This window comes from Solea solea, chromosome 10, assembly GCF_958295425.1.
Source record: "Solea solea chromosome 10, fSolSol10.1, whole genome shotgun sequence".
NCBI lineage: Eukaryota > Metazoa > Chordata > Actinopteri > Pleuronectiformes > Soleidae > Solea > Solea solea.
Window position 1 is genome coordinate 2,420,356 of NC_081143.1, and position 25,477 is coordinate 2,445,832.

At 42.0% G+C, this 25,477-nt stretch overlaps 1 protein-coding gene across 6 annotated transcripts in view; it reads left to right on the forward strand.

Moving 5' to 3' along the window:
* Nucleotides 1-25,477, forward strand: part of bnc2 (basonuclin zinc finger protein 2) — a 151,147-nt gene that overhangs the window by 46,809 nt on the left and 78,861 nt on the right. For 2 of the 6 annotated variants that reach the window (XM_058639934.1, XM_058639936.1), the window contains exons 1-2: nt 16,630-16,895; nt 17,858-18,250. The exons of 1 other annotated variant lie outside the window; for it this stretch is intronic. In XM_058639934.1, the coding sequence (XP_058495917.1) occupies nt 16,893-16,895; nt 17,858-18,250 (396 nt within the window). In that variant the 5' untranslated portion in view covers nt 16,630-16,892. Of the gene's footprint in view, nt 1-16,626; nt 16,896-17,857; nt 18,251-25,477 lie in introns of those variants that run through there. 3 more of the 6 variants (XM_058639940.1, XM_058639941.1, XM_058639935.1) reach the window with 3 other exon arrangements.

Genomic DNA, 25,477 nt, shown 5'->3' on the forward strand with positions numbered 1-25,477 from the left:
TAGGGGTAAAACATCCAGTGAAAAAAGAAAAACCACAGATAAACTGGCAGGGAGCAGTGACAGGATTGCAGTTGTCAGGATTTGGCAAAGCGTCGTCACCCCCTCTCCTGTTACAATAAGGAAAAGCTCAATGGAGGAATATTGTCGGCGCTGCCAGCGCTCTCTCCTTCACTGTCTGTGGGAACTGAGACGTCGGTATTTGCCATGTGTATATCCCTCCAAACTGACTCTAAATGAGATAAATAAGTTCAGACTAAATTGGCAGCTCGCGTCCAAAGTGATTATTCTCCCCTTAATGTCTCCTCATTGGAATGGGAGAAGACTTGGCCTGCAAGGGAATACCACTGGGTGTGGCAAGGCGGTCTTTTCCAACACAAAGAAGTGACGAGTGATGGCAGCCAGAGTTTACTTGTCAAAGTTTTTAAACACACACACACATATGCTAACCCTGTTCTCTTCAAACACTTTGTCTCTCACTCCACACTCGTCCAAACTTGGCCCGTGACAAGGCCTTACATTCCCTTCCCATTAGTCCTAGCGTGGCTAGTCAGCAGAAGGACCCCAGAATGTGCTGGCTGCATCGCCGCCTGCCTCATTTGGGAGCGTGCCTGGACCCTCCGTTTCAGTAACCTTGGTTTGCCCCCTCTGTTTGTGAATTCCTGCCCCTCCAATAGGACCACACTGTCCCCGGCAAAATGTTCTCTGGCAGTCGGCAGCTGGAGCGGCCAGTGGGAACGTGAAGCGAGAGCTCAGATTGTCTTTCAGGCAAATAAATAACGCATAATTGTGGTGTTTGACCGAGAAGTCATTTAATGGGACTGTTGGATGAAGCTTAGAGGTGGAGTTTGCCTGGTATGTGTAACTTCCTCCAGGTCAAGAGTCAGAAATAAGTGATATTTGATGATCTGTCACTGATTGGATACACGTTAATACAAGTTAAGGAAAATAAATCTTAACAGATTACAAGCACTTATCACTCTGTTCTGATAAAACTGGCAGTGATTGGTATTCCACGTCGGACTAAGAGTTGTGATTGGTTGTGATGTTGCGATGGGTCGGTTTTCAAAGCCTCAGATTTCAGGCTGCAGCAATGTTATGTGTCTGCCAACACCCAGAATTTGGAGTGTTTAGCCTTCACTGCTAGTTCTGATGTCTAAGGATTATTATGGTCTTGAGTCATTTTTTTTTGTTATTTCTCTCTTTCTTTCACTCCATGTTTAAAAGTCGGAGTTATCCGCGGTGCAGCACTGGGCTGTGGTTTTCAGCACAGCTCTATTATTCTAGTGTTATGTATCTAGTCTTTCACCATAATGTTATAAGAAGCTTCCATAGCTCAACATATTAAATGACTTAAAATGTTATGAATATTAGGATCTCCCAGTATTTTATTTTTCAAGGTTTAAACATAGTTTAAAGCTGCTGTATACTATAATTAATATAATGTTGTGCATGTGATGGGGGATAAACTGATATTACTCATCTGTCGTACTATCACATGAATGAAAATGGAGGGTATCGAGAATTTTGTAATCTATAACAAAGAGATCCATGTAGAAGAACAAACACACGTGTGTGTGGAGTTTGGCAGAAATAAATCACTTTCTGTGTTTTTGTAAAAACACTATGGTCCACATATTGAAAATGCTGTGATGCACACATGTCGTAAAGGCCCAGAATTGTGTGACTGTGTAGATTGTTTACGTGGAGTGTTGCCCCGCTCCAGGTCAGACAACATATTACACAATGGGACGCAGGATCAGGAAAGGTTTTTGAAGCTCCTGACTGAAGAAATAATAATCACTATTATTTGGGTCAAAATTTAAATGACGATTATTTTAAATGACCTTTTGAATTGACCTTAAAATAACTTTAAATGATTGTACTGTATATATCTTTGCACCCAGAAATTCCACAGAATGCTTGTGTTATACTTGGATGATGAGCGGGACAGGAAATCATATACCATTACAACATTAAAAGCGGTATTTTCAGAATAAAGCGCCCCATCGTGTAATAATCGTTTTGTTTCGATTGTTTTGTTTTTGTAATCTTTTTGGGGCCATAATCACCAGACTTTGACAGATTTATTTTAAGTTGCTCATATAGTTTTAACAAAATCATTATTTTGCATTTTCACCTTTTTACCTGTTCGGACATATTTTAGTTCAGTTAATAATAAATCAGATTATTAGTGTTTTAATTAACACAAATAAATGGCCACTTTCACCGTGCACATCCACTCTCCTGCTTGCCTGTCTGTCTGCCCACATGCAGGCTTGTTTTTCCGCCTGTCTGTCTGTTTGCTTGACGGTCCACTGTGTCACAGCGCTACTAATGGCCATTGCTGAGCCAGCCACTTTCTAAATGACACCCTCCTCCGCTTGATGCAGCTGCAGTTATCCGCTCACCTCCTCCTCCTCACCTCTTCCTCCCCCACTTCCTCTCATGCACTTCACGGTGCAGGACCACTGTCTTGTCGGCTTCCTCTCAATATGTTCATCTCAACATGATGAAGGAACCTCATCCCGCTCATACATCACACACCAGCAGCTGAGTAACTGACTGACCATGTATGACTGGACCATCTTCTCCCCACTGCTCACCCTTCATTCATTCATTCATTCATTCATTTTTCTCCTTTGAATCATTATCTTGCTGAAGGTGTGTGTTAATGTGTATGTGTACACAGCAGAGGGTGGTACAGTATGTTTCGGATCGTTTCCGGATCATTCAGCCCCAGTTGCTGCTCATACTCAATGAAGTTGAAAGTCAAAGAACAGCGACTCTTGTCAAGAGTGGACGCTCACCTTGTCTTGCCTCTGAGAGACTCTTGGACGTGGACCACACTCACAAACTTCCTCCTCAAAGTTCACTGGTCAATCAGCCCGGGGGTTCCAGCATCCTAAAAGATGGCGGTGGCAAGGTTTTGGCACTGGCTGCTCATAACTGGATTGCTGTAATTATTCATTGGGAGAGTGATGCCTTCCAGGGGCAGAAGATTGATTAGTTTTGATATGCGACTTAGTGTAATCTGTCTTTGACCAGGGCTCCTGTCCAAATTGGCAGGAACGATGAAAAGAGAGGAAGTTATTTTTAAAGCGAGAGGAGAAACAGGCGAGCATGCGGCGATGGAGGTGGGCGGACAAAGGGAAGAGAGAAATATTACTCTGTGACGTGTCTCTTGTGGCTCCCTTTAACGTACGTAAGCTAACACCATTTTGTTTCCAGTTGAGCGAGGTTGTGATGCAGAATACGGTCGCCATGGCGTTAGAATGCTGCACCTGTCATTGTCAGCATTCACGTGTGCTTATCAAAGAGTTTGTTTCTGTGTTGCACAGTTAGGGTTGTTTTTATGTTTCTAACCACTCGCATGTTTTGTCTCATTTTCCACGACGAGCGCGTGTCTTCACTTAATCCTCCAATGTAAGCATGGCAGAACTTAAAAGGCTCTGATTAGGCTGTCGTGTCCCAGACGTTGGCTAGATATAAACTTGGGACACACTCACAGTGCCCATATGTGCCCTTTAGACCTCCATTTGTGTTTTGTTAATTAAAGGATTCTCAACTGCAATTAGCAAGCTGTACAGTGACACACACACACACACACACACACACACACTTACACAAATACAGCAGTGATGCTTGGTGATGATTTGCAGAATGAATAGAAACATGAAAAACAATCCCAGGGGGAAATTACCGAGACCTTAAATCCTATTTCGGTAAAACAAACAAAATCTGCAAGTGGGACACGATGATTTCAACACTTTTCAATGCAAATAAAAAGTTTGATTGTATTTATACTAATGCAGTATATCTGCCTCATTGTGTTGCTATAACAAACTCAATTTCATGAAATTTCCACAAGAACATATGAAACCATTTTATTCCATTAGAGGCATCTTTTAAGTTCTATGGAGTATTTTAAGCTTCATTGACTTCACCCAGGCTACAAAATACATTAGCCCCAAAACAGAGGGGTTTTTTGTTTAAAAAAACAAACAAAAAAACATGCATAAAAGATGTTGGATGGTTTGTCTGAACTACATTGTGAACAACTATTAATTTATTCAGCGCACTGATTAAGAGGAAGAAAATGGAATATAATATGATGGGCAGTTATTAAGACATCATGTTGAATTGAAATACTGGCTTCACTGATAACAATGGTGCAGCAAGTTTATTCACAATTTCAATTTTCCTTTGCAGGCAGAAAACTCTGTTTATGTTTTGGTTTTGGTGTTTGGTCTGTTGCACTTACCCACCAACCCGCTCACCCACCCGCTCACTCACTCACTCACTCACTCACCCACTCACTCAGCCCGTAGCCCTGTAACTCACAGGAAGCCAGCAGGGCTGAACACAGCAAACTGCAGCTCGAGGTCCGAATGCCGAGCGTTACCAAACCTAAAAAGCCTTGCTAATGCTCTTAAAGTGTAACTTAAGTCCTAAACCACTTTTATAAGGTGCAACCACCTAAGCCTTGAAATGTCCGAATGGACTTTTTTGCTGATTTTAACAGTAAAGGGACCAGAAAATGTCCCGTGAGTAAAGTGTTTTTGCCCATTTTTTCCAGAATACTTTGAATAAGATTGCGGTTATTTACAATCTACTGCATGTAAAAAAAAACCTGCCTGTAGTTGTACATGAACACCAGATTTTGCGTGTTAAATTTGAAATTTGAACAGCATAAAACATATTTTGTCATGTTTTTGTCTCTATGTCCTAAAACAGGCCAAACAATTGAAACTATGTACGGGTGTTTTTTCTCACTTGAAGTTACCGTAATAACCACATGTTGGCTTTGATGTGCAACTGTTTTCATATAGCACAAACTGTCGCTTGATTACAGTAATGCAAAGTGCGCTTGTGCGAACATGATGTTAAGGGCTAATATTTGAAGTATTAAAATTACACATTTATCTAGCGCCACTGCCAGTCCATCACTACTACAGTCTCTCATCATCCTCTCGTCCAACCAGCATGAGGCTTGTTGTCCCAGACTCCTCCCCCTTTATGAAGTGAGCTGATTGAACTTGATTGTATGTGTGTGTATTGGTAATTGTAAGATTTAAGTTATATGTTCACTGAAGATCTCTGGAAAAAATACTAAAATATACATAATTCAAATAATACGAGCCACATGTAGTTTTTGTTTTGCTATTGTTGTATTTTACCTTTCAATCTCGACTTGTTGCTGAGACGTGAAAGTTGATCAAAAAGGTTCAACTTTTTAAAAGTTATACAGACAGTGGGAACAGTCAGTTGTGTATTTGGATGTGTATGAGCATGTAAACGTTGGCGACCACACTCTGCAATGTTCTGAATTTGGACTGCAGTAACGATCTTAAACACTAAAGATCGATGTTATAAATTATTTTACCTTTATTCCCTTCATGACACTTTTATTAAAAAGTTGTTTTTTTTGTCTTCCTGACGCTCCCATATTCCATGTCTTGTATCCTTTTTGTGTAACTGAACTATTTCACATTGAGAGTACGGGATGCACTCTTAGTCCATGGAATCCAGAGGCGATTGCTTTAAGACAGCAAGGCAACCTCTTCTTCCTCATAAAATAAATTGTATTTACATTTCATTATTAAAAGTGCGACAGAACGTGATCAACTACATGACTAATTCGCTCAGAATCAGCTGTCTATCGCAGATTTTCAGCAGCAGCAGCAGCAGCATGGCGCGTTAGAATCAGTGGAGGCTCAGCTTCATCTCTATGGCCCCATGTGGATTTTGCGAGTGAAGTCCAGAAACAAAAAACCGCCTGTTGTGTGTTGTTTGCTTCTACACTGTCAATAAAAACACTGTTATAGCATTTCCTTGGTTCAGGTCTACATAATTACCGCGTTTCCTCGTTCCAGTTGTTCATTCATTTTTATCAGCTTCGGTTTGGTCGATGTAGGAGGGGAGGGGCCAGAATGTATGTGTATTAAAATCAACGTCCCCTGTTTCAAAGACCAGCAACTGCCACTAATGTAATCCTGTTGCAACTCCACAGACTAGACCTAAAGACAGAGCCTGGGTCCATGGCGGCCAAATGGCCCCTCATCCTGGCTCCTTATGAACCGAATTACACCAGCGCTTTCCCACTGTGCTCCAGCCTTGTCTACAGGAAATCAAGGACAGGTGGATGTTAAGTGAATGAAGCCACACTTTGGCACATTCTAGCTGGGGAGACGGTGGCAAAGCTAAAGCACCCCGGAGCTTCTCAGAGGTTGGGTGAGACTATATATATATATATATATATATATATATATATAAGTATATATATGATATATAAGTATATATACACTCACACACACACAGAGTTGCAGACACCTATTTACTGATGTACCAACTCACAGAGGATAGGTGCTGTCAACTCTGTGGCAACGCTGCTTAGCCACTCCACTCCCATATTTACTTATTTATTGGCAGCGATGGCTGCGATGACAGGGTCACTCACTCTCAGAAAACCTCCCGGGCTCCACAACGTCCCTCCAAGTAGCAGTGTAAAAATTTTAAGAGCCCCAGGCCTGCTTTGATGATTTTGATGTGAGTTAACGTGGAGCTGAGTTGTCGGGTGCATTCAGGGGGCTAACTGTTCTAATGCGTTCACCCTTTTGCCCGCCTCATGAGTGTGTGTGTGTCTCAAAGCGAAGCGAAGTGTCACTTAATAATTTAGTCTTTGGTGTCGTCCCCCTTCACCGTCCATCCATCCATCCATTCATTCATTCATCCATTCCCAGGCCTTTATGTCTTGCCTGTGGGAGTGCAGCGGGCCGTCCCACTGTCTCTCCGGGAGTGACAGGACGAGCCTCGACAGGTGACACAATATGTTGTCGTGGTGTGTGAGGACAAAGTGAGGGAGAGTGACGGTAAGAGATGAAGAGGCAGACATGTGAGTGAGTGTAAACGCTCACAAACACACCAGAATGATTTATGAGTGACTGCAAGATAATGAACAACAGCCGCTGTGTTTCTTAATGCAGAATTCTACAATGCAGGCTCATTACATAGAGACTCATGTACACTCATGTCATTTAATCTGTCCTATATGTGAAAGCCATGCAACCATGCAGTGCACACACACACACACACACACACACACACACTCACAAACACACAGCTGGGTTTCTGGCCTCTGCTTGTGCCAGATGTAGACAGGAGATCTTTTCTCTCTCGCTCTCTCATCACTGTTCTCAGACTAATGGGTTCCTGTTTTCCGTGGAAGTGGTTCTAAGGCGAGAGCGGGAACCCAGAGCCCGCTGCACGCTGCACTCTGCACACTGCACGCTGCACGCCAAACCTGTGGCCACAGTTGTAATAATCAAATATTGTAACTTGGCCACATTTAAGAATGTGTGTTAATACATGAGAGCTTTCAACAAAGTCTCTCGATGCCAGTGGCCTCCTATATACTTTAATATGACTCGATGTTCACTTAACCCCCCCCTCTTCCTCATAACTGAAACCTGATGGTGGAATAATAGTAATAGTAGTTTCTGAGTCTGCGTCCACTAAGCTGATTTTTCCTGCGCAGTGTGACAATATATATAAAGGGTAGCAATGGGCATCAACTCTGCACTGGTGTACAGAGAAATAAGCTAAACTTGTCTTTTTAATGTGCTCTATGTTCAGTGCAGACAACATGCACAAGTGAAACACTCACAATGGTTCGTGCACCTCTGGCGTTTCTTCTCTTCATATTTGCCATTGTTAAAAAAAAAACAAAAAAAACATGAGGAAGAATGATGTGCTGGAAGTGGGAATTGAACCCAAACTTTGTTGTGTGACTGAACTTCTCTTCCCTCAGAAGTGAAGCCTCAGACCAAAACTTTGTTTCTTATTTGTAAAGTGGTTTTAATACCACAGGATGATTTGTGTGACATTTATTTGGGATTTTTTTTTTTCCTTGGCAGGAAAAAGACACAAGTGTTTGTGTGTTTGTCGTGTTGTTAGCGGTTATGTTCCTTGTCATGTGTGTGCCATAAATAAAGACTCCCCTGGCTAATGTGAGCCACATGTTTTTTGTTCCCACTTCCCTCCCGTGCTCATTATTAGGTTTCGGGGAGGATTCAGATGGTACACAGCTCTTTTGGACCACGTTTCAGCTTTTGTGAGGTCATTGAATTTTTATTTTCTTTTTTTTTATTATCAAAAGCAGTCATGGACTTCCCTGTTACTCACAAAGGCTAACTGGTATAATGTGTGATTCCCATTACTGCACCACCTCACCGCTGAGCAGATGCACAGCTGGTGACTGATGACCTCTTTGTACACACACGCAGGTACAAATATGATTCACTGACTTTTTGAATTCTCTCAACACAAGATCATAAACTTCAAAAACTATATCATTGTCTTATTGAATACACAACATCCTTTACATTGTGTGAATATGTATCGCACCTTTTTTGTTTGCTTACATTACATAGATCATCGGATACGGATTTATTTATACCTTCTTATTCATTGAAATAGGTGCAGCCTATGAAACCTTGTTTTATATATATCATTTTTTATCAATATTCTTTTGATCTTAGTCGATTGAAGTTTATATGCTGAACTCACTGAAATGAATGACAGTTTAACAGACAACAGGAGTCGTGAGATTGTTGTGAACCACAAACTTTGACCTCAGTGCTGTCGAGTTAATCATGGACTTAATGTAAATGAACAGCAATGATAATGAGCAGAGATAAAACAATATTCAATAAAAGATTTATTAGCTTCTGAGTGTAGTGAATCACACACACGTCTGCACTCTAATCACTTCCACCTTCACACAGTCCAGTTTTCACTCTTGTGCAGTGAAATGTTCACAGGGCAGAAGTCAAACTTCACAATAACACACAATAAACACACACATGATATAACTTGGTAGCCATGTTAATTTCACGACACAAACAACTCTCTCTGTGAGCTGAGCTGGTCTTATGATGAGTTTCTCTATTCAAAAATCTAATGCAGTCAATATGTCATAGGCTCAGGAGTATGAGGAGGGGGAGAGTTAAACGATTTCCATCCGGCAAAATTTAATATGTACATATATACATATACTGTATATATGTATATATATATATGTATGTATGTATATATATATATATATATATATATATATATACACTTATGTAATGGACTATGGAATTATATTTGTGTCATTGTTTTAAACAACACTTTTTAAGAAGCAAATAAAATATTGATTTAATCATTCAAAAATCTATTGTATTTTATTGTTTGAAAATTTGATTTGTCGCGTTTTTTTTGTCTTTCTACACAGTTTTGAAGCGAACAGCTCAATGGACCGTGAAGTAGTCGCAGGCTTGGAGTCGCTGCCCGTCTGGAACTCGTTTTTTCCAATTTTCCCCGTCGACATCCGACAAAATAGTGACCTAACGTTTGTCAGATTATAAACGTTAGATACTTTGTTCCAGACGGACAGCGACTCTAAGCCTGCGACTACTTCACGGTCCATTGAGCTGTCGCTCTTAAACTCAGTAGCCAATCAAGTGTATTTTCAAACAATAACATACAATATTTTTGAATGATTAAATTGCTATTTTATTATTTTATTTGCTTTGTGAAAAGTGTTGTTTGAGGATATTGACACAAATCTACTTTCATAACGGATCATCGTTTTTTCATTGGACAAACTTCACACATTTTGAATTTCAGCGATTTCTGAAGGTCGAGAAACAATCAGACACAACGTGTAATGTCACCACGAGATGTTGCTAAAACCTGCCCGTTGTACCTTTAATCACATCATTTCTAGAGAAGTTACCAAAAAAAAACCCCACTGACTTTTCACTGTCTCCTGTCTGGGCCTCAGCAAAATGAGACCGTGTTACTGTGTCAAAAGGAGTAGAAAGCTAAGAGAGGTTAAGATATATTAGTCAGGTCAGGGAGGAAGACGTCTGTGAAAAGGCCTGTGAGAGAGAAAAGGTAAAAACAGAATAATGAGAGACGAAGAAAGGGGGGAGACACTGTGGGGAAGGACTTTGTCAAACTCTCATTGCTGAGTTTTGTGGGGATGGGATCGGTGGAGGGAGGGCATATAGACTGGGGGCGCTGCCAGGGTTGCCACGGCAGCGTTCCGGATGGGCAGGCGGTCTCCTCTCATGGGGTGAGGGGGGGGATGTGGGGCTGTCAGGGAGCCTGGCAGGTAGAGACACAACACCCTGTGACTAGGGGGGACCACGGGTCAGTGAGAGAGGACAGGAGTGAGGGTAGTGGAGGCTGTGGAGAAGTGGGGTGGAGGCCTGTCTGATGAGGTGAGAAGAAGCTGAGTGGAAAGGGAGGGAGACATGAGAGAAATGGGAGGCGGGGGAGGAGGAAAGATGGAGATGATTAGAGGAGAATTATCCAAGTGTGAGTGAGGATGACTGTGGAGAAAAGAAGAGGGAGAAAAAGCAGAGGGATGGCCTGGGGGTGCCTTGATATAACACGTCTGAGAAATGCCCTGAAACCAACCCAGTCATTAGGCGAGTGCTGGAGCTCATCCTCATCTTCTTATCCTTCTTCAGCTTTGTCTTCCCACACACAATACTGACATCTCTTTGCTAACACACGCCCAGAGACGCCACACTTTTCCTACAAAGCCACTCATTTGGACCCTGATGTAAAACATGTCATATGAACAACACACTTTGACATAACGCCAGCTAAACTCAATCTATTCAACTAAAGCACGACAACTTTATTTGCATGGGGCTACCAAAATGATCAATTTAACATTTGTTGACAATAAATTGAAAACCTTGTCTGTGAGTTTTAACAAATAATCTGCATCTAATGATTATTTCATTATCAATTGATCTATTGTTTATTTCTTTGATCAGAAAATGTTGATCGGAGTTTTCCAAACCTGGAAATGATGATGTTCTCAAATTTCTTGGTTTGTACACAAACAAAAGTTATTCAGTTTTAATGATTTCTTTGTTATGTGGAGCAAAGAAACCAGAAAATAGAATTTAAGAAGCTGAAAAATATGAACACTTAGTAATTTAATTTAGTAATCGATTAATAATCAATTAATCGTTGCAGGCCTAAAATGAACTCAATGTAAATACTGTATATATTCTGGTTACTTAATGTCTATAATGTCTAGACTTGTTCATATTGCACATTCACATCAAGTGAAAATGCACATTCATTATTGATCTTTGCTGCTGTGACACTGTAAATGTCCCCATTGCAGGAATAATAAAGGGCTAATCTTATCTAATCTTAATCTAAGTGCTGGACCTCGTGATTCACATCTTCCTGAACATGTTGGTCCTGAACAGACCAATTCATTATTCAAGTAAATGTACACAGGAATAATTATCCATTTGAAAAAAAGCATTGTTCCCACATGTATTTATAGTTTGAGGAACATGTAATGCACACATGCATCATACATGAGAGAGAGAGGGAGAGAGAGAGAGAGAGAGCTGTGGTAAAGGTGTGTGTGAAATAGGACAAACTAAATGAACACATGGCATCTTTCATGTGTTCATGAGTTGCCAAAGAGGCATTAGCAGACTCTTGTTGCCTCTTCTGCTGCAGTGATCAGAAAGTTGAAACATGATAAAGAAGTCAAAGACGAGGCTTCACAAAGGTGCACTTATTAGTGTGTGTGTCAGTGACACAGACAATCATGTGGCTCCCTCTCTCTTTCCTCTCAGACCTTTAGGTGCCCTCGACTCTCTCTCTCCCACGATCACAAGTGGAGAGCTGTTCCTGTCATATGATGTCTTGTGGCCCTGTAGTGGTAGCAGAACAGTGACACTTCTATCCCTTTGCCATCTGATCGACACGCCATTCCTTGTCACATGTGCACACACACACACACAGACACACACACACAGAGCCTGGATGAGTATATGTCCGTGATTCTCCTCGTATGGTTATAAAGTAACAGTACCAGCTCTGAGCCATGTCCTCCTGCTTATATCTGTACTACAACATTTTGGAAATGCCGCTTAATCCCAGTGTTCAGCCATTATTTCATTTGATAAATTAAAAAAAATATTAACCCTGAACTGAGATTTACTCCCAGAGCCTTTAATCTGGTAGAAAGTTAGTTGGAAGGACAAAGCATCTGATGCTGAGTAGAGGATGAACACTGAGTTTCTGTCCTATGACAACCTCAGGTGAACCAGTGTTCTCTGGAAAAGCATCCTCTTCAGCAAACTGACACTCATCAATCCTTTTTTTCCCCCTACTGGCCCTTTATCACTTGTTTCTGCAGCACATAATCACCATCACTGAACAAATTATCTTGTTGTGCTTCCCTCTCTATCTGCCCCACTGCCTCTGTTCATCCATTTGTCCCCTTTTTAGTGCGTAAAAGCCAATTTGAGTTGACTTCGCTGCTGTGATTCCATTCCATTAAAAAATGACCCCTTCGAATCTTCCTTCAAATAACAAAACAAAAAGCAAAGAAAATAAAAGAAGAGGAAAATGAAACATTGAAAAAATAACACAGCAGACAGGCACAGGGATTTTTCCATGATCTCTGCCTCTGACTCTCTGACTCACTGTTTGCTTGAACAGGTTTTTCTCACTTTGCACACAAAAGAACACACACATAGTACTTTGCCTCTTGACACTCATTTCTGGGCTTATTTGACCCATTCGTTGTCAATAATTGGGAAACAAACACGTGGCGGTAAAAGGTTTGGTGGGTATAATCATGTGGACTCACACAAGGATGGTGCCCTTGGAACATGTTTGCTGCTTATGGTCAAAAGTGTTATTAGAAGTCAAGAGTATGTTAATTACAGCTTTCTGCGTCATGAACTCTTACTTTGTCTCCTGTCTGACATGCTGCACGTCTGTGGGCTTTATATACAGTATATATATATATACTGTATATATAAACACACATATAAATATATATATATATATATACTGTATATATATACATATATACACACATACATATATATATATGTATGTATATATATATATACATACATATATGTATGTATATATATATATATGTATTATTTTTAATCTATACAGTACTGATCAAATCAGTCGCTTTTGATAATTATTACAGTAAAATGTCATATACTGTAGAATATTTGTCAGTGAATTGAATGATATTGTGATATATACAGCATTGTTATTGACTTATTGTCCAGCCCTGGATCTAATCTTTTGTTAACTGAAAACAGTATTTTTAAAGGGGGACAAATGTGTTGCACTGTCCCTGGTATTATAAATACTACTTTTGCTACTATAACGAAATGCGTTAGAAAGGAAAATAAAAGTGACGGTGACATTTTGACCGTTGCCACAAGACTCACAGAAAACAAGGAGACTGCAGCCATAGGTTATATTATTATGCCACTATAAATATGTATGTAAAGGAAGAATACAGGCGAATATAAACAACAGAAATCAATAAACAACACTCCATGAAGTGATATATTGTATGTGCCAGATATCACAGATTAAGAATATCCTTTTAATAAGTTATATTAATAATATAGCTTTAACATCTTGTTATCATGTTAAAACAGAGAGTATTTCTTTTCTTTTTTACATGACAGAGGTTTTAAAAGATCTGCTTTTAAAGCAAGGATCTCTCAGAAACCATGCCTCGTGCAGAAATGGATTATTTAAATGATTTGTTTTGTTATTATTTCAGTAAAATATCCAGGGTATTTGATACTTGTGTTAAGTTCAAACACGAGCATTGTCACCGTAGTGTCATGCTTGATAAATGATTGTAATTCCCAAAATGCATGGATGACTTGAATCCTTTATTTTGATTTTTTTGGGAACATCACCTGCTGAAAAAACCAACATATTCCTGCAGCCTTGAGGCTTGAAATGCAGCCTTTGTTCTCTGACAGTCCCTCTCTGACTGCTTGGATCGTAGAATTGTACCCCAGACTGAACATGTGAGTCACCGGGGAATAAGGATGCTGTGGCGAAGCTTTAACCTCGTGCACACACTTGTATTGATCTGTACAAGCCTCAGTGACTGTTGCTACAGAGCAGTTCTGCACTCTGTCATACACAGAGCTCCTCCTGTCACCAGTCAGCAGCAGCTAAGGAGGAAACACACACACACACAGCCACTGGACTAACACACCAGCACCAATACTGCCCTCACCCTCTGCCTCTCCCTCACTCTACTCCCCCACTTCCTTTTTTTTTTTGGCTCCCTCTCTTTCTATACCTCACTTTTCCTCTAATGAGTTGCAACACTGATAACGAGCCTGATGATCTTCCATTGATTCGGCTATCACTTGCTTGTCTGGTAATTGATCCGTAGCTGAGCCTCTAGTTAATTATATAGGCTTCGACATGGCCCCCTGCCCCGGGGGGAATTCTCAAGTCCTGCACAATAATAGTTTTAATAAAGGAGCCAAAAGGATCTCCTGCATCACTTTTTTTCCTGTTCTTTCCTAATTCCAGAGCTTTTTATCCGTCTATTTCCTTCTTCCTGCCTGTCTCTGCCCCCCCCCCCCCCCCCCCCCCCCAAACTTCTCCATCTCCGCATTTTACTTCTGTGTCTCGTTCTTGTTTCCTCTGTCATCACAGCCATTATCATCAGCAGAGGCAAGGCGTCAACGAAGGAGGGGGGGGGGGGGGGAGATGAGGAGAGAGAGAGAGAGAGAGCAATATTGGCAGCGTCCACTCCTACCTCCCACAAATAACAGCCATTAACCAGCCAGGTCAGAAGCTGAGCCACCAGCTTGACTTGAAACACTGAGTGCCACTTGAAAAAACCCACAGACAAGCACATTTACAGACAAGAGGAGAGAAAGAGAGAGAGAGAGGGGAAGAAAATTGTGAGCTGGAGAGCAAAAAGGAACCTTGGCTGCTAAATTGTCACTTAATATAATTAGCCTAAGCCTTGTGCATTTCCTTTTCAATAAGTTGTTAAGAGTGGAGCTGGCGGTACATGGACAGGAGGTGACACATTAAGGCTTTTATGACAACGGCTGCTTGTGGCTTCTGACAAGATGCTGGCCACAGAGAGAAGAAAGGAAGAAAGAAATAGAAAGGGAGGGGAAGGGAAAAGAGAGAGATGTACAAGTGAAGAAAAAATATTACAAGAGACAAAAGTGAAAAACAAAGACTCTGAAGAAGAAGTGACAGAGTAAAATAAGCCCGAGACAAAACGGCGTGACTGTGTCTGAGTCTCAAATTGTCAAGAAAGGAATTGCTGACTTTTTCCCTGTACATATAACAGTAATGACCAGTGTGATAATCTCAGCAAAGGTTAGCAGTATACTGCCATTAGTACAGCGGCAGCCACGAAAGGCTTTTAACACACGACCGAGCTCTCGTCTACTGCAATTTACCACAAAATCTGGAGTGACTTTATACATCACGAGCCATTTAATGTAGCCCAGAGGAGAAGTTCTGCCTCTGTCGCTCTCTCTTTTTTGTTGCTCGGCAGTGAAAGATCACAATGACATCTCCCTCCATCTCCCTCCATCTCCCTCCATCTCCCTCCTGACACAGACTCAGGCACCTGGTCTGTCATTTCTCTAATGATGGTGAGGTGAAAGGACAGGGGTGGAGAAGAGCAGACTGGCCATTTAAAGGAAGGAAGAAAAGGAGGAGGGGATGTCTTCATTGTTTGAGATGTGTCCTAGTCTCAGTCAGAGGAAGCATAGATCCCCCTCCCCTCTTTTTTTTTTGTGTGTGTGTGTGTGTGGGGGGGGGGGGGGGGCTTTCTATCCTCCTGTGTGTCTTTTTCTCAGTGTCTGCCTCCCTTTTCTCCTCCATCCCTCATTTTATTCTCTTACCTTTGCTGCTGTGGGGACCAATTTGGCTAAAATGGAACCTCTTCCTCATTTTTTTCTTAATTAAAATCTGAGAGCCTCCATGGGGGGGTGGGGGCGTCATATATGTGTGTGTGTGTGTGTGTGTGTGTGTGTGTGTTCATACTTGATGGTGGCAGATTGCCTGCGTTCCATTAGTGTTTCATTAGAGTGGCTGAAAATCAAACAAAGGCACCCGGTATTTTTTTTTGTGATATAACAAGTCTATTGATATTTGTTTTGTTTGTTTTTTTTCTTTTGTTGTTTATTTCTGTGTGTGTGTGTGTGTGTGTGTGTGTGTGTGTGTGTTTTTTTTCCTTGATTATTGCCATTCAAATCACAAATAGAAGAGTGTTCTGCCAGGAGAAGTTAGAGAACCCTCTTTATAGACTGCAATCCATCATTCTTAGTTTTTTAAACAAAAAAATATATTTATTAAAAAACATTTTTTTATATAAATGTTGCTCCTGAGCAATGTGTGTGTTTGAGCTCGTGTGTTTTCGCGTGTGGTGGGATGGTCCCACTGTAGAACTAAGTTGCCCCCGCCCCCCCCACCTTACAGCCCCCTGCGAAGGTGCGCGTGTGCGTGTGCGTAAAGCGTGCAGCGCGATGTCACTGAGCATCTCAGATTAGCGCGGCACAGTTGAGTCACTTGAGTCCGCACCGGCCCGACTCGCGCACGAACACACACTCTCACTCTCTCACTCACTCACTCATTCACTCACTCACTCACTCAGCCGCTCTCTGACTCCTTACACACACACACACACACACACACACACACACACCGCGCGCACACTTACTCACGCTCAGGCTCCGAGTTCAGTTCCTCAACAGCTGCGGTGGAGTACGGAGTATTAAGAGAGAGAGACAGAGAGAGAGAGAGAGAGAGAGAGAGAGAGAGAGAGAGCGGAGCGCGCAGAGAGGAAAAGAGAGAGGACAGGCGGCGGCACGGACATCGAGAGAGGGACACAATCACAGAGAGCGATAGTACAGGAGAGGGAGAGAGGGAGAGAGAGCGAGAGAGAGAGAGAGAGAGCGAGGAGCGGGAGGCAGAGAGCTGGATCGCGGTGTCTCACTCCCACATCTCATCTTCACTTTACTGGGACAGACACAGAATTGATGGTAAGAGACATTCATGCGTTTTATCCGCGCAACTAATATTTGCGTTTAATGGAGCTTATTTTTCTCGGTGATTGTTTTATATATTTAGAATAAAAAAAATTAAAAACGTTTTTTTTTTTACATTTATTAAATAAAATAGTTGATTTGCGTTTCACGGGTTTGTTTGTTTGGTCTTTTAAAAAAAAGTGATTTTTCATATTTGACATGTTTTTTAAAAAGTTACACAGATGTCAGATTATTAGTTTTCTTCTGCTGGTGTGAGCATGTGTGAACTTTTTCTTTTCATGCTTTGAAACAAAAATCATGTAGATCTCTGTCTGTCATTGTGTGTGTGTGTGTGTGTGTGTTTGTGCATGAATGCATGCAGGTGAACATGTGTCTGTATGCATGTGTGTGTGTGTGTGTGTGTGTGTGTTTGTTCAGTCCTGTGGTGCACACTTGACTGACAGATGGATTTAAGCAAAAACTGAGACCACAAACATCAGACATCCCCTCCCCACTAATTCACATAATCCCCCCTCCTTTAATATTTGGACTCCATTCTGGCTCACCTTCTCCTCATCAGCCCCCCTCCTCTCCTCATCCCTCCTCACCTCCAGTGCTCCACTCGTCTTGCCCTGTCCATGACGAGGCCCCAGAGGAAATTCACAGCAAGCTCTCTCTTCTCTCTCGTTCTTCATGAGAATTATCTACACACACACACACTCCTACACCACCAGAGCTACCAAGAAACATCTCCCCCTCTCACACACATCATCTACTCTATCATCTTCCCACTCCCTGTCCTCTTCGAGAAGCAGGTCCTGCACAAGGCAAAAAAAGAGGCAAGACGACCCCAAAAGAACCCACCTTCACTGACTTTTTTCTTTTCCCCTCCTTCACACTCCCACATCCCTCTTGTCCTCCCTCCCTCTCTGTCTCCCCCCCCCCCCCCCCCCTCTCTCCCTCTCTCTCTGTCTAAGTCCAAAGAGGCAGAGTTGGATGTGAGAGGCAGTGAGTGTGACACAGTCCCACCAGAGCCCAGCACAGAACCACAACTGCCCCGGCCACCACCTCCAGCCAAGGCTAACGGACCCAACAGCAGCCCTGCTGGCATCTGCAAGAGCATCGTCTCCAGTAGCCACAGCAGCAGCAACAACAACAGCAGCAGCAGCAGCAGCAGCAACAGCAGCAGCAGCAGCAGCAGCAGCAAAGGTCTGGGTGGCATTAGCATCGTTAGCAGCAGTGCTGAGGGAGCAGGCGAGAGCTCCATGCAGTTCAGCACCAGACCACCTAGTGCTGAGCAGCCGGGCTTCATGGGGACATGGCAGCAGCAGAGCACTGACAGCAACCTCCTCTACAGAATGTCCCAGCAGGTATGTCAACCTCAGCCTCACCTCCTCCTTCCTCACCCTCAGCCTCTCTCTCTCTCCCTCCATACCTACCTCCTCTATTTCTCCATCTCCTCTTTTATTATTTTCAGTCTTTATTCAAGGACCAGATGGTTACTTTTCTTCTTGTGGTGCATGTTCACATATCTGCTGTTGTGATGTTTACTATCTCCTGGTCTCTGTGTATCAGTAGGTGTGTGTGAGTGTGTGTGTGAGAGTGTGTGTGAGTGTGGAGGGGTGAGTGAGGGCTGTGTTTGTTTGTGGGTTGTTTATTTGTTTTTGTTTTTTTCAAATGAGGAATTCTTAGATGTAATTTTATTTTTTATTTTGCTAATTCCCCCCCTCTTGTAAATGTAGTCAGGTTTGATGTTTGGTGTTGTTGTATTAAACACACCATGCTTGAGAGGGTTTCAATTATCCATTTCCTTTCTGTGTGTGTGCTTTCTTTTTTATTTCATTAATCCAAGTCCCCTGTTTTCCTCCCCTCTTGTTGAACATCACTTAACAATAAATAGAAGCTTATGCTCACATATTAAAACAAACACATTTTAATGAATAAATGAATGAATAAATAAGTGAAATCCACCATTTGATGGATTATGCCTGTCTGGATTCGTTACGTTCACGCGTAAGTCTCAATCATTGGTGTGTGAGCGGTGCGGTGTTAAAAAGCAAAGCAACAGCAGTGTTTTGATAACCTCGGTGGCGATAAAGACTCGGGCAGGGACCTTCCTCTGGGACCGGTTAATTGACTTCATGTGGCCGAGGCAGGAAGCCCCTTGCGCGGCTACAGAACAGCAGAGGAGCTGCGAGTGAGCACAGGCTCCGCTGGAGAAGTCGTGGTGATAACGGACAGCCTGCACATTTCTCGCTTGTTATCGTGGATGTTACACGTGAATGTGACTCTAGGTTTGTGTGTTTGTTTGTTTTTAACTTGTACAAAAGTTAGAAGGAGAGTTATATATGAAGAGACGGAGATATTTGAGGTTTGGTTGGATTTAATGTCGATCTATTTATTTTTTTTTAAGAAAAAAAAAAGAGGAGGATCGACAGTGCCGGTGTGTCTGTGTGTGAGTGTGTGTGTGGTTATGCGCGCGCGTGCGCCCTTTCGTGTGCACGTGTGTGAGGGGGAGACCGTAAAGATAGAGGATGGTTGTTATGTTGCACTTAATCATTGTGGGACCTGCACACTCTCCGTACCATGCACACGCTGTTACGCACTCAGGCTACAGCGGCTCTTGCGCTAAAGCTTCGGCCAAGGCTGCGTGTTGTCAGTGAGGTGAAATTTATTATGTCACTTTGCCCGTGTTGGTTTTTTTTTTTAAATCCCAGATGGTGTAACCGTGGAGGTGAAAGTGATGTGCTCCTGTTACTTTTCTGAATTTAATGACAACTTCCTTTACCCGGGATTCTCTCATCAATTTGAACATTTTAAATATATGTGTCTGCGAATTTGGACGAAAAGTTCATGAACATCACACACTTATGTGTGTATCTTTATATATGTATGTACAAATAAAATCCCAACTATATTGATAAGTGATTTGGAGGAGATGGCGATGGGTGAGCGCGCGCTCCTCCGCGCTCCTCCCGGTGCAGGAAGCAGGTGGATGTTTGGGCCCCTGCGCTCAGCATCTGCTGGGACCCCACGTTTGCATCCCCAATCCTTTTTACAAATGCGCACCGTTGTTTCAATATAATCAGCTGTGGGACTCGCTGTTATTTATCCTTCCTCGCACCACTTAGAAGACATCTTCCCATGTTTAGTAGGCATGACATAAATTCTCCGAAGGAAGCCTGTTCCTTGACAGACTCGCCTTATTGGAATCTAACCGATAATGACTTTGTGTTTGCCGAGGATGGCGCACCCTGGGGTGTTGGAGGAAAAAGAAATGGGTTATGGGCTTGCGTTTCAAAATCGCCCCTCTCTCCCTTAAAGATCAACAAGGTGGCACGAGGGATGCGGCATTTTAGCGTTGTTAAGGCCAAATTATATTTCCATCTGACCGATAGAGACGCAAAGCAGCTCTCTCTGCGCCGTGTGTGCGCACAAATGCAGCTGTGCTGAGGTGCAGGGGCTTCATCAAGCCAAACACATTTCCTAACCCCGTAGAAAATATTTTCAACATGACAGAGACGAGTGGAGGAATGAAGAGACATCCGTGTGAAGTGATCTCATTTTAAATGAACAGCAAGAGGTGATTCTTTATAGCAGGTGTCTGAGCATGTCGGTGATCGATGACTTTACATAGAGACCAGATTTTAAGAGTAAAATTACGCACCGGGTCATTTGATATGAAATGTCTGTTTTCTGTTATCCACAATCAAACTATAACAATCAGCGTCATTTACCTGAAGAAAATCAATCTCTCTCCTCAAATCGGATCGATTTCCTTGATTATTGACGGCCACATTTTCATCCGATAATCCAATTGTTATTTGCAAATTATTGCGCTTTATTTTTATTGTTTTTTATTTGATATTTCGCATCTAAATGTTGTGCCATATGTTTATGCTGCAGCAACAATGCAGAAAATGTTGAAAAAATAAAGGTGAATTGTTATTATTTTTAAAAGTTGTATTAATTTCGGGTACTTTGTTTATGATAACATTATGATAACATGCAGTCGCTCTTCATTAGTGTGCGTTTCTCCAACGAAATTAGCAACACTAGCGATTATTAAGGCTCTGCTGTGGGTGGATAATTTACACCTTTCATAAAAGGCCTTAATAGGCTTTTAATCTTTGGAAAAAAACAACAACTTTTTTTCTCTCTCTAATACACATAGTAGGAGATTCACAGCCTTCATAATCCACGCAAGTGTCTACAGCAAACAGCATAAACAACACGCAATTTAAATGAAATCGATGACGTGCATTCGATAAATACTGCCTGTTTTCTCAGCCTCTGAAAATCTGTGCACATTTTTACAAAAACAGCAACAAGAGGCAACTTTCACATGAGACAGAGACAATCAGACATGAATGAGCAGATTATTTCCCATGCATTACATCGTGGTAATATTTGGAGCCTTTAATTGACCCGCTGCTGTTGTACATGCGTGGCTATGAATATCGACCCTTGCAAGTTAAAAAGCCCGGAGTTAAGTGATGTTACACGAGCCTAATTGGTTCATCAGGAATAATTCCTACACAATGCAGGAGCCGCAGGCCGTGATTTCTCCTTTATTCGTTTTTATTTTTATTTCATTTTTCATTCTGCTTCCAGTCGGAGGAATGAGGGAAGAGAGGAGCTCGTAAAAAAAAAAAAAAAGAAGTGGCTTCATTTCCACCTGAGGATGTGATGCTGCAACACATGCTTTCACACCCCGGAGGAAATTGATTAATAATTATAGATAGAAATAAATAAATAAAATAAAAAAACAGTGCATGTGTTCATTCTGAAATTATCTCGAAAACCGACTCCTCTTTTTTTCTTTTTTTTTTGGAACGCGGTTTCCTTTGAAGTGCGACAGGTCGAGTCTGGGCCGAGACATGGAAGCGGTTCAGAGGCTTCACAGCTTCCGTCTGTAACAACTGCTCCATCTTTATTTATTACTATTATTATTATTATTTATTTATTTTTAAAAAAAAAAAGAAATTTTATTTACATACAATGGAAATTGGAAATAATAAATAAATAAATAAATGAATAATGTTGAAAATACAGACTACAGTAAAAGAGAAATTTTACTTAAATCTTTCATTTGCATTTACCTTTTGCCAAATGGTCACTTTTAAAATCAAACATTTTGAAATCCAAACCTCCCCCACACGCCTGCAGCATTTTCATTTCCCTCTATTTCAAATTCAAGATACTAAAACAAAAAAAAAGTCCCTCAGTAAAACATGATGAAACAATTTTTAAGTTATATTTAAGGAATGTTTTGTTTATTTCTTCCTTCATAACCAAAATGTGCTGGAAAGATATTGATCATTTAAATGTCTTAAATGTTTTAGGGTTATTTAAAAAACAAACAAACAAAAAAAAACACTAAACCCAAAGTCTTCATTTCGATCGTTTTCCATTTTCCTTGAATATTTTTTCTCGTCTGCTCATTTAAACTTTTTCACCGATCAATGTTCCAGTCGTTTATTTCACATTTCCTGTCTGTTTACATTAAAGCGCTGAAAGTGAACAGACATATTTATGAAATAACATGCTCCACTTTGTTTCGTCTGCGTGAAGAAATGGGATTGGGATTGATATTATCGTCCTCAGTGCAGATCACACAGTGTGCTAATCTGCCTATTAACACACACACTTACAGCATATGTGTGTGTGTGTGTGTGTGTGTGAGCGAGCACATTATTTTACACAGTGAGGTACAGATGACCTGTATGTTGAATATGTGGTGCATATGCATTGCTTCTTACTGTTGTGTGGGACTGAGAGGCAGTGATTTGATGCATATGTGTGGAATTATCCACAGTGAGTGAACACGTGTGTGTGTGTGTGTGTGTGCGTGTGTGTGGTTACACTCTACTGTTATTATTTCCATGTCTGTCTTTGATGGGTCGTTGCACACAGAGCATATGGATGCCTATACATCCATGTATCTGGTGTCAAGTGAGTGAGTGAGTGTGTGTGTGTGTGTGTGTGTGTGTGTGCGTTTGTGTCCTGGCAGTAAAGTTTACTTGTGTGTGTGTGTGTGTGTGTGTGTGTTAAAGACATCCATGTCGGTGCGTTTGCCCTTTTTTTCTGAGTGGGTGGCTAAATATTCATGTGCCAGTGGTGCAAGTGTATGTGTACATGCACATGCGTGACAGAGAGATCATGAGTGTGTGTGTGTTGCTCTGGCTCCATGTGTGTGCGGGTGCGAGGTGAAGTGTCTCTTGGCTGGCCTTGGCTAGAGAGCTGGAGGAGAGCAGAGGTGAAAGAGGAGATTTGCAGAAAAGACACGCACCACTTCCCCCATTACTACTTTTTCCTTTTTCTTATTCTTCTGCTACTACGTCTCTGTCTCTCACTGCTTCTCCTCTCGCTGTCTTTCCCTTCCTCCTCTTATTCCTCCACACATCAACCCCCTCCCTCCCTCCCTCCCTCCCTCCCTCTCTCTCTCTCTCTCTTTCTCTTCTCAACTATCTTTCCTAAAACTCTATCCCGCCGTCAGTCCTCTAGATACTAAATCAGATCATTTTATTCTGCAGCTACTGTCTTTATTGAAAGGGCTCTTGAGATTGAAGCTTATGTGTAACACAGAACCATTTCGGCTGTTGCAGGCATGCAGCACGTTTATGGGATTATTCATTAAAATAAGATACAAGGACAAATGCCAGAAAGAGCACACGGTTTATCACTAAGGTGGGGAGTGACTGAGTGTGCCGCTCTATCAGCATTTGGCCTAAAAACAATTGACTGCATGGAATTATTGCAGGGAATTTAAAGTGTATTCAGCGACAAAGCTGCAGTGACATGGCATCACACAAAGAGTGAGTGAGTGAGTGAGTGAGTGTCCCTTACTGTAAAGTTGGGGGCCATTTAATGTACTTGGGCAGGTTCAGAGGGTCCAGATAACATAACAGTTGCACTGGCTCAGCAGGCGTGTTGGTCAGTCTTTGTGCACGCGGCCATGATGATGTTAGGGTTTCCTGACGGCAGCATTATTTCTGCAGAGAGCGTGTAAGAAGAGTAAGACTGAGTGGGAAGGTGGCTGCAGCTCCACGTATATTCACTGTGCATGTGCACTATTAAGAGCCCATCTAGTTTGATGGAGTAGGAGGATGTACAAGGTCCCATTCATCCTGTGGTCCCCTCTGTATTTACCCAGGCACCAACGAGGGAGATGTGACGTCTGCAGCATTTTTTACTTTCAACTCCTTTCAACCGCCTTTTAAAAATAAGTGCCAATATCTTACCAAGCGAGTGTTCCCGTTACGACATTGGGTTACGTTTGGTTTTGCGTACTATGAATGTTTTCAGGTAAAATCAATATCCAGATTTTATTTCCACCATGATTTAAAAAAAAACAACAACAACAAAAAAAAATCCTTAAAGTATATGCAAAAAATAAATCCACACTGCACATGGCAGTGATCACATGTGTCCCGGGTCATTCCGTAACCTCTGTAGCTGCGCAGTAATGCCTTGCAGGAACAGCGATCCGGACTCTGTGTGCACCACCCGGGGGCAACCAGCGATCAATAAGCATCATGTGAGCATCACTGTGGGCCTCCATGTCAGCTGTTTGCTGTTTGTCCTGAGGAGACTTCGGCTGAATAATGGGATGGGGGGGGGACACACAGATTATCATGGAAGTGAAAAACGGGGGCTTTGTTATCATATGTTTGGCAGGACGATGTACCGCATGTTTATGTGTGTGTGTGTGTGTGAGAGCGCTGAGGATTGACAGAAATGCAGATGCATGTGCTCTTATCAGCGCACTGAGTGGTGAAATCTGCCGGAGCTGGAGCCGAGTGTTTCCCAGGGACCTGTGTTAGTCATGTGTGGGCTCAATCGCACAAAAGGAAAGAAATACCATATTCCTATGATGAGTGAAGCTCAACATGTTACATGAAGTCCATCCATGAGTAGTTTCAATCTTTAAAAAATAGCATGTGGCAGTGTAATGTGTGGCCTTAGTGTTGTGTATCGTTTTCATTTAAAAAACAGAGATTTATTGACTATATTTGAGTTTGATCACAATTTCCTCTTTCAAATACACACTGCTACGACTCATTCTGGTTTTCCCCTTCTTTTATTTTAAACATGTCTTTCAAAAAGAAAAGAGGGGTGTTAGTTTTTCCTTTTTTTTTCTTTCTTTTTTAAAAACATTGGCTTATTTCCTGCAGAGGGGAGAAGTCTACAGTGTGAAGAGGAAGTGTGTGTTTGAAGGGCCAGTCGTTCAGGATGTCACCACCCCGCCACTGGCTAATGAGGGGGACATACACGCAGAGCCAGGGCAACACACACACACACACACACACACACACAAGAATGCAGCAGCTGTCACCAAGGTCCCGGCAGTTATGAAAGGGATGAAGTATAGATGTGTCTTGTGTGAATGTGTGTGTATGTGTGAAGTGGCACTACCAAGGGTCATGGGGGGGGGGGGGGGGGGGGGGGGGGGTCAGTGTTCCTGCGCTGGCTTCCCTGATCCAGAGATCGCTACCAACAGCGAAGATCATCACACATAATTGACTGAGGTGCACAGAGTCGGGAGAAGCCCGAGCATATGGCAGAGTCATTGTTGAGAGAGGCTGTTCTTTCCC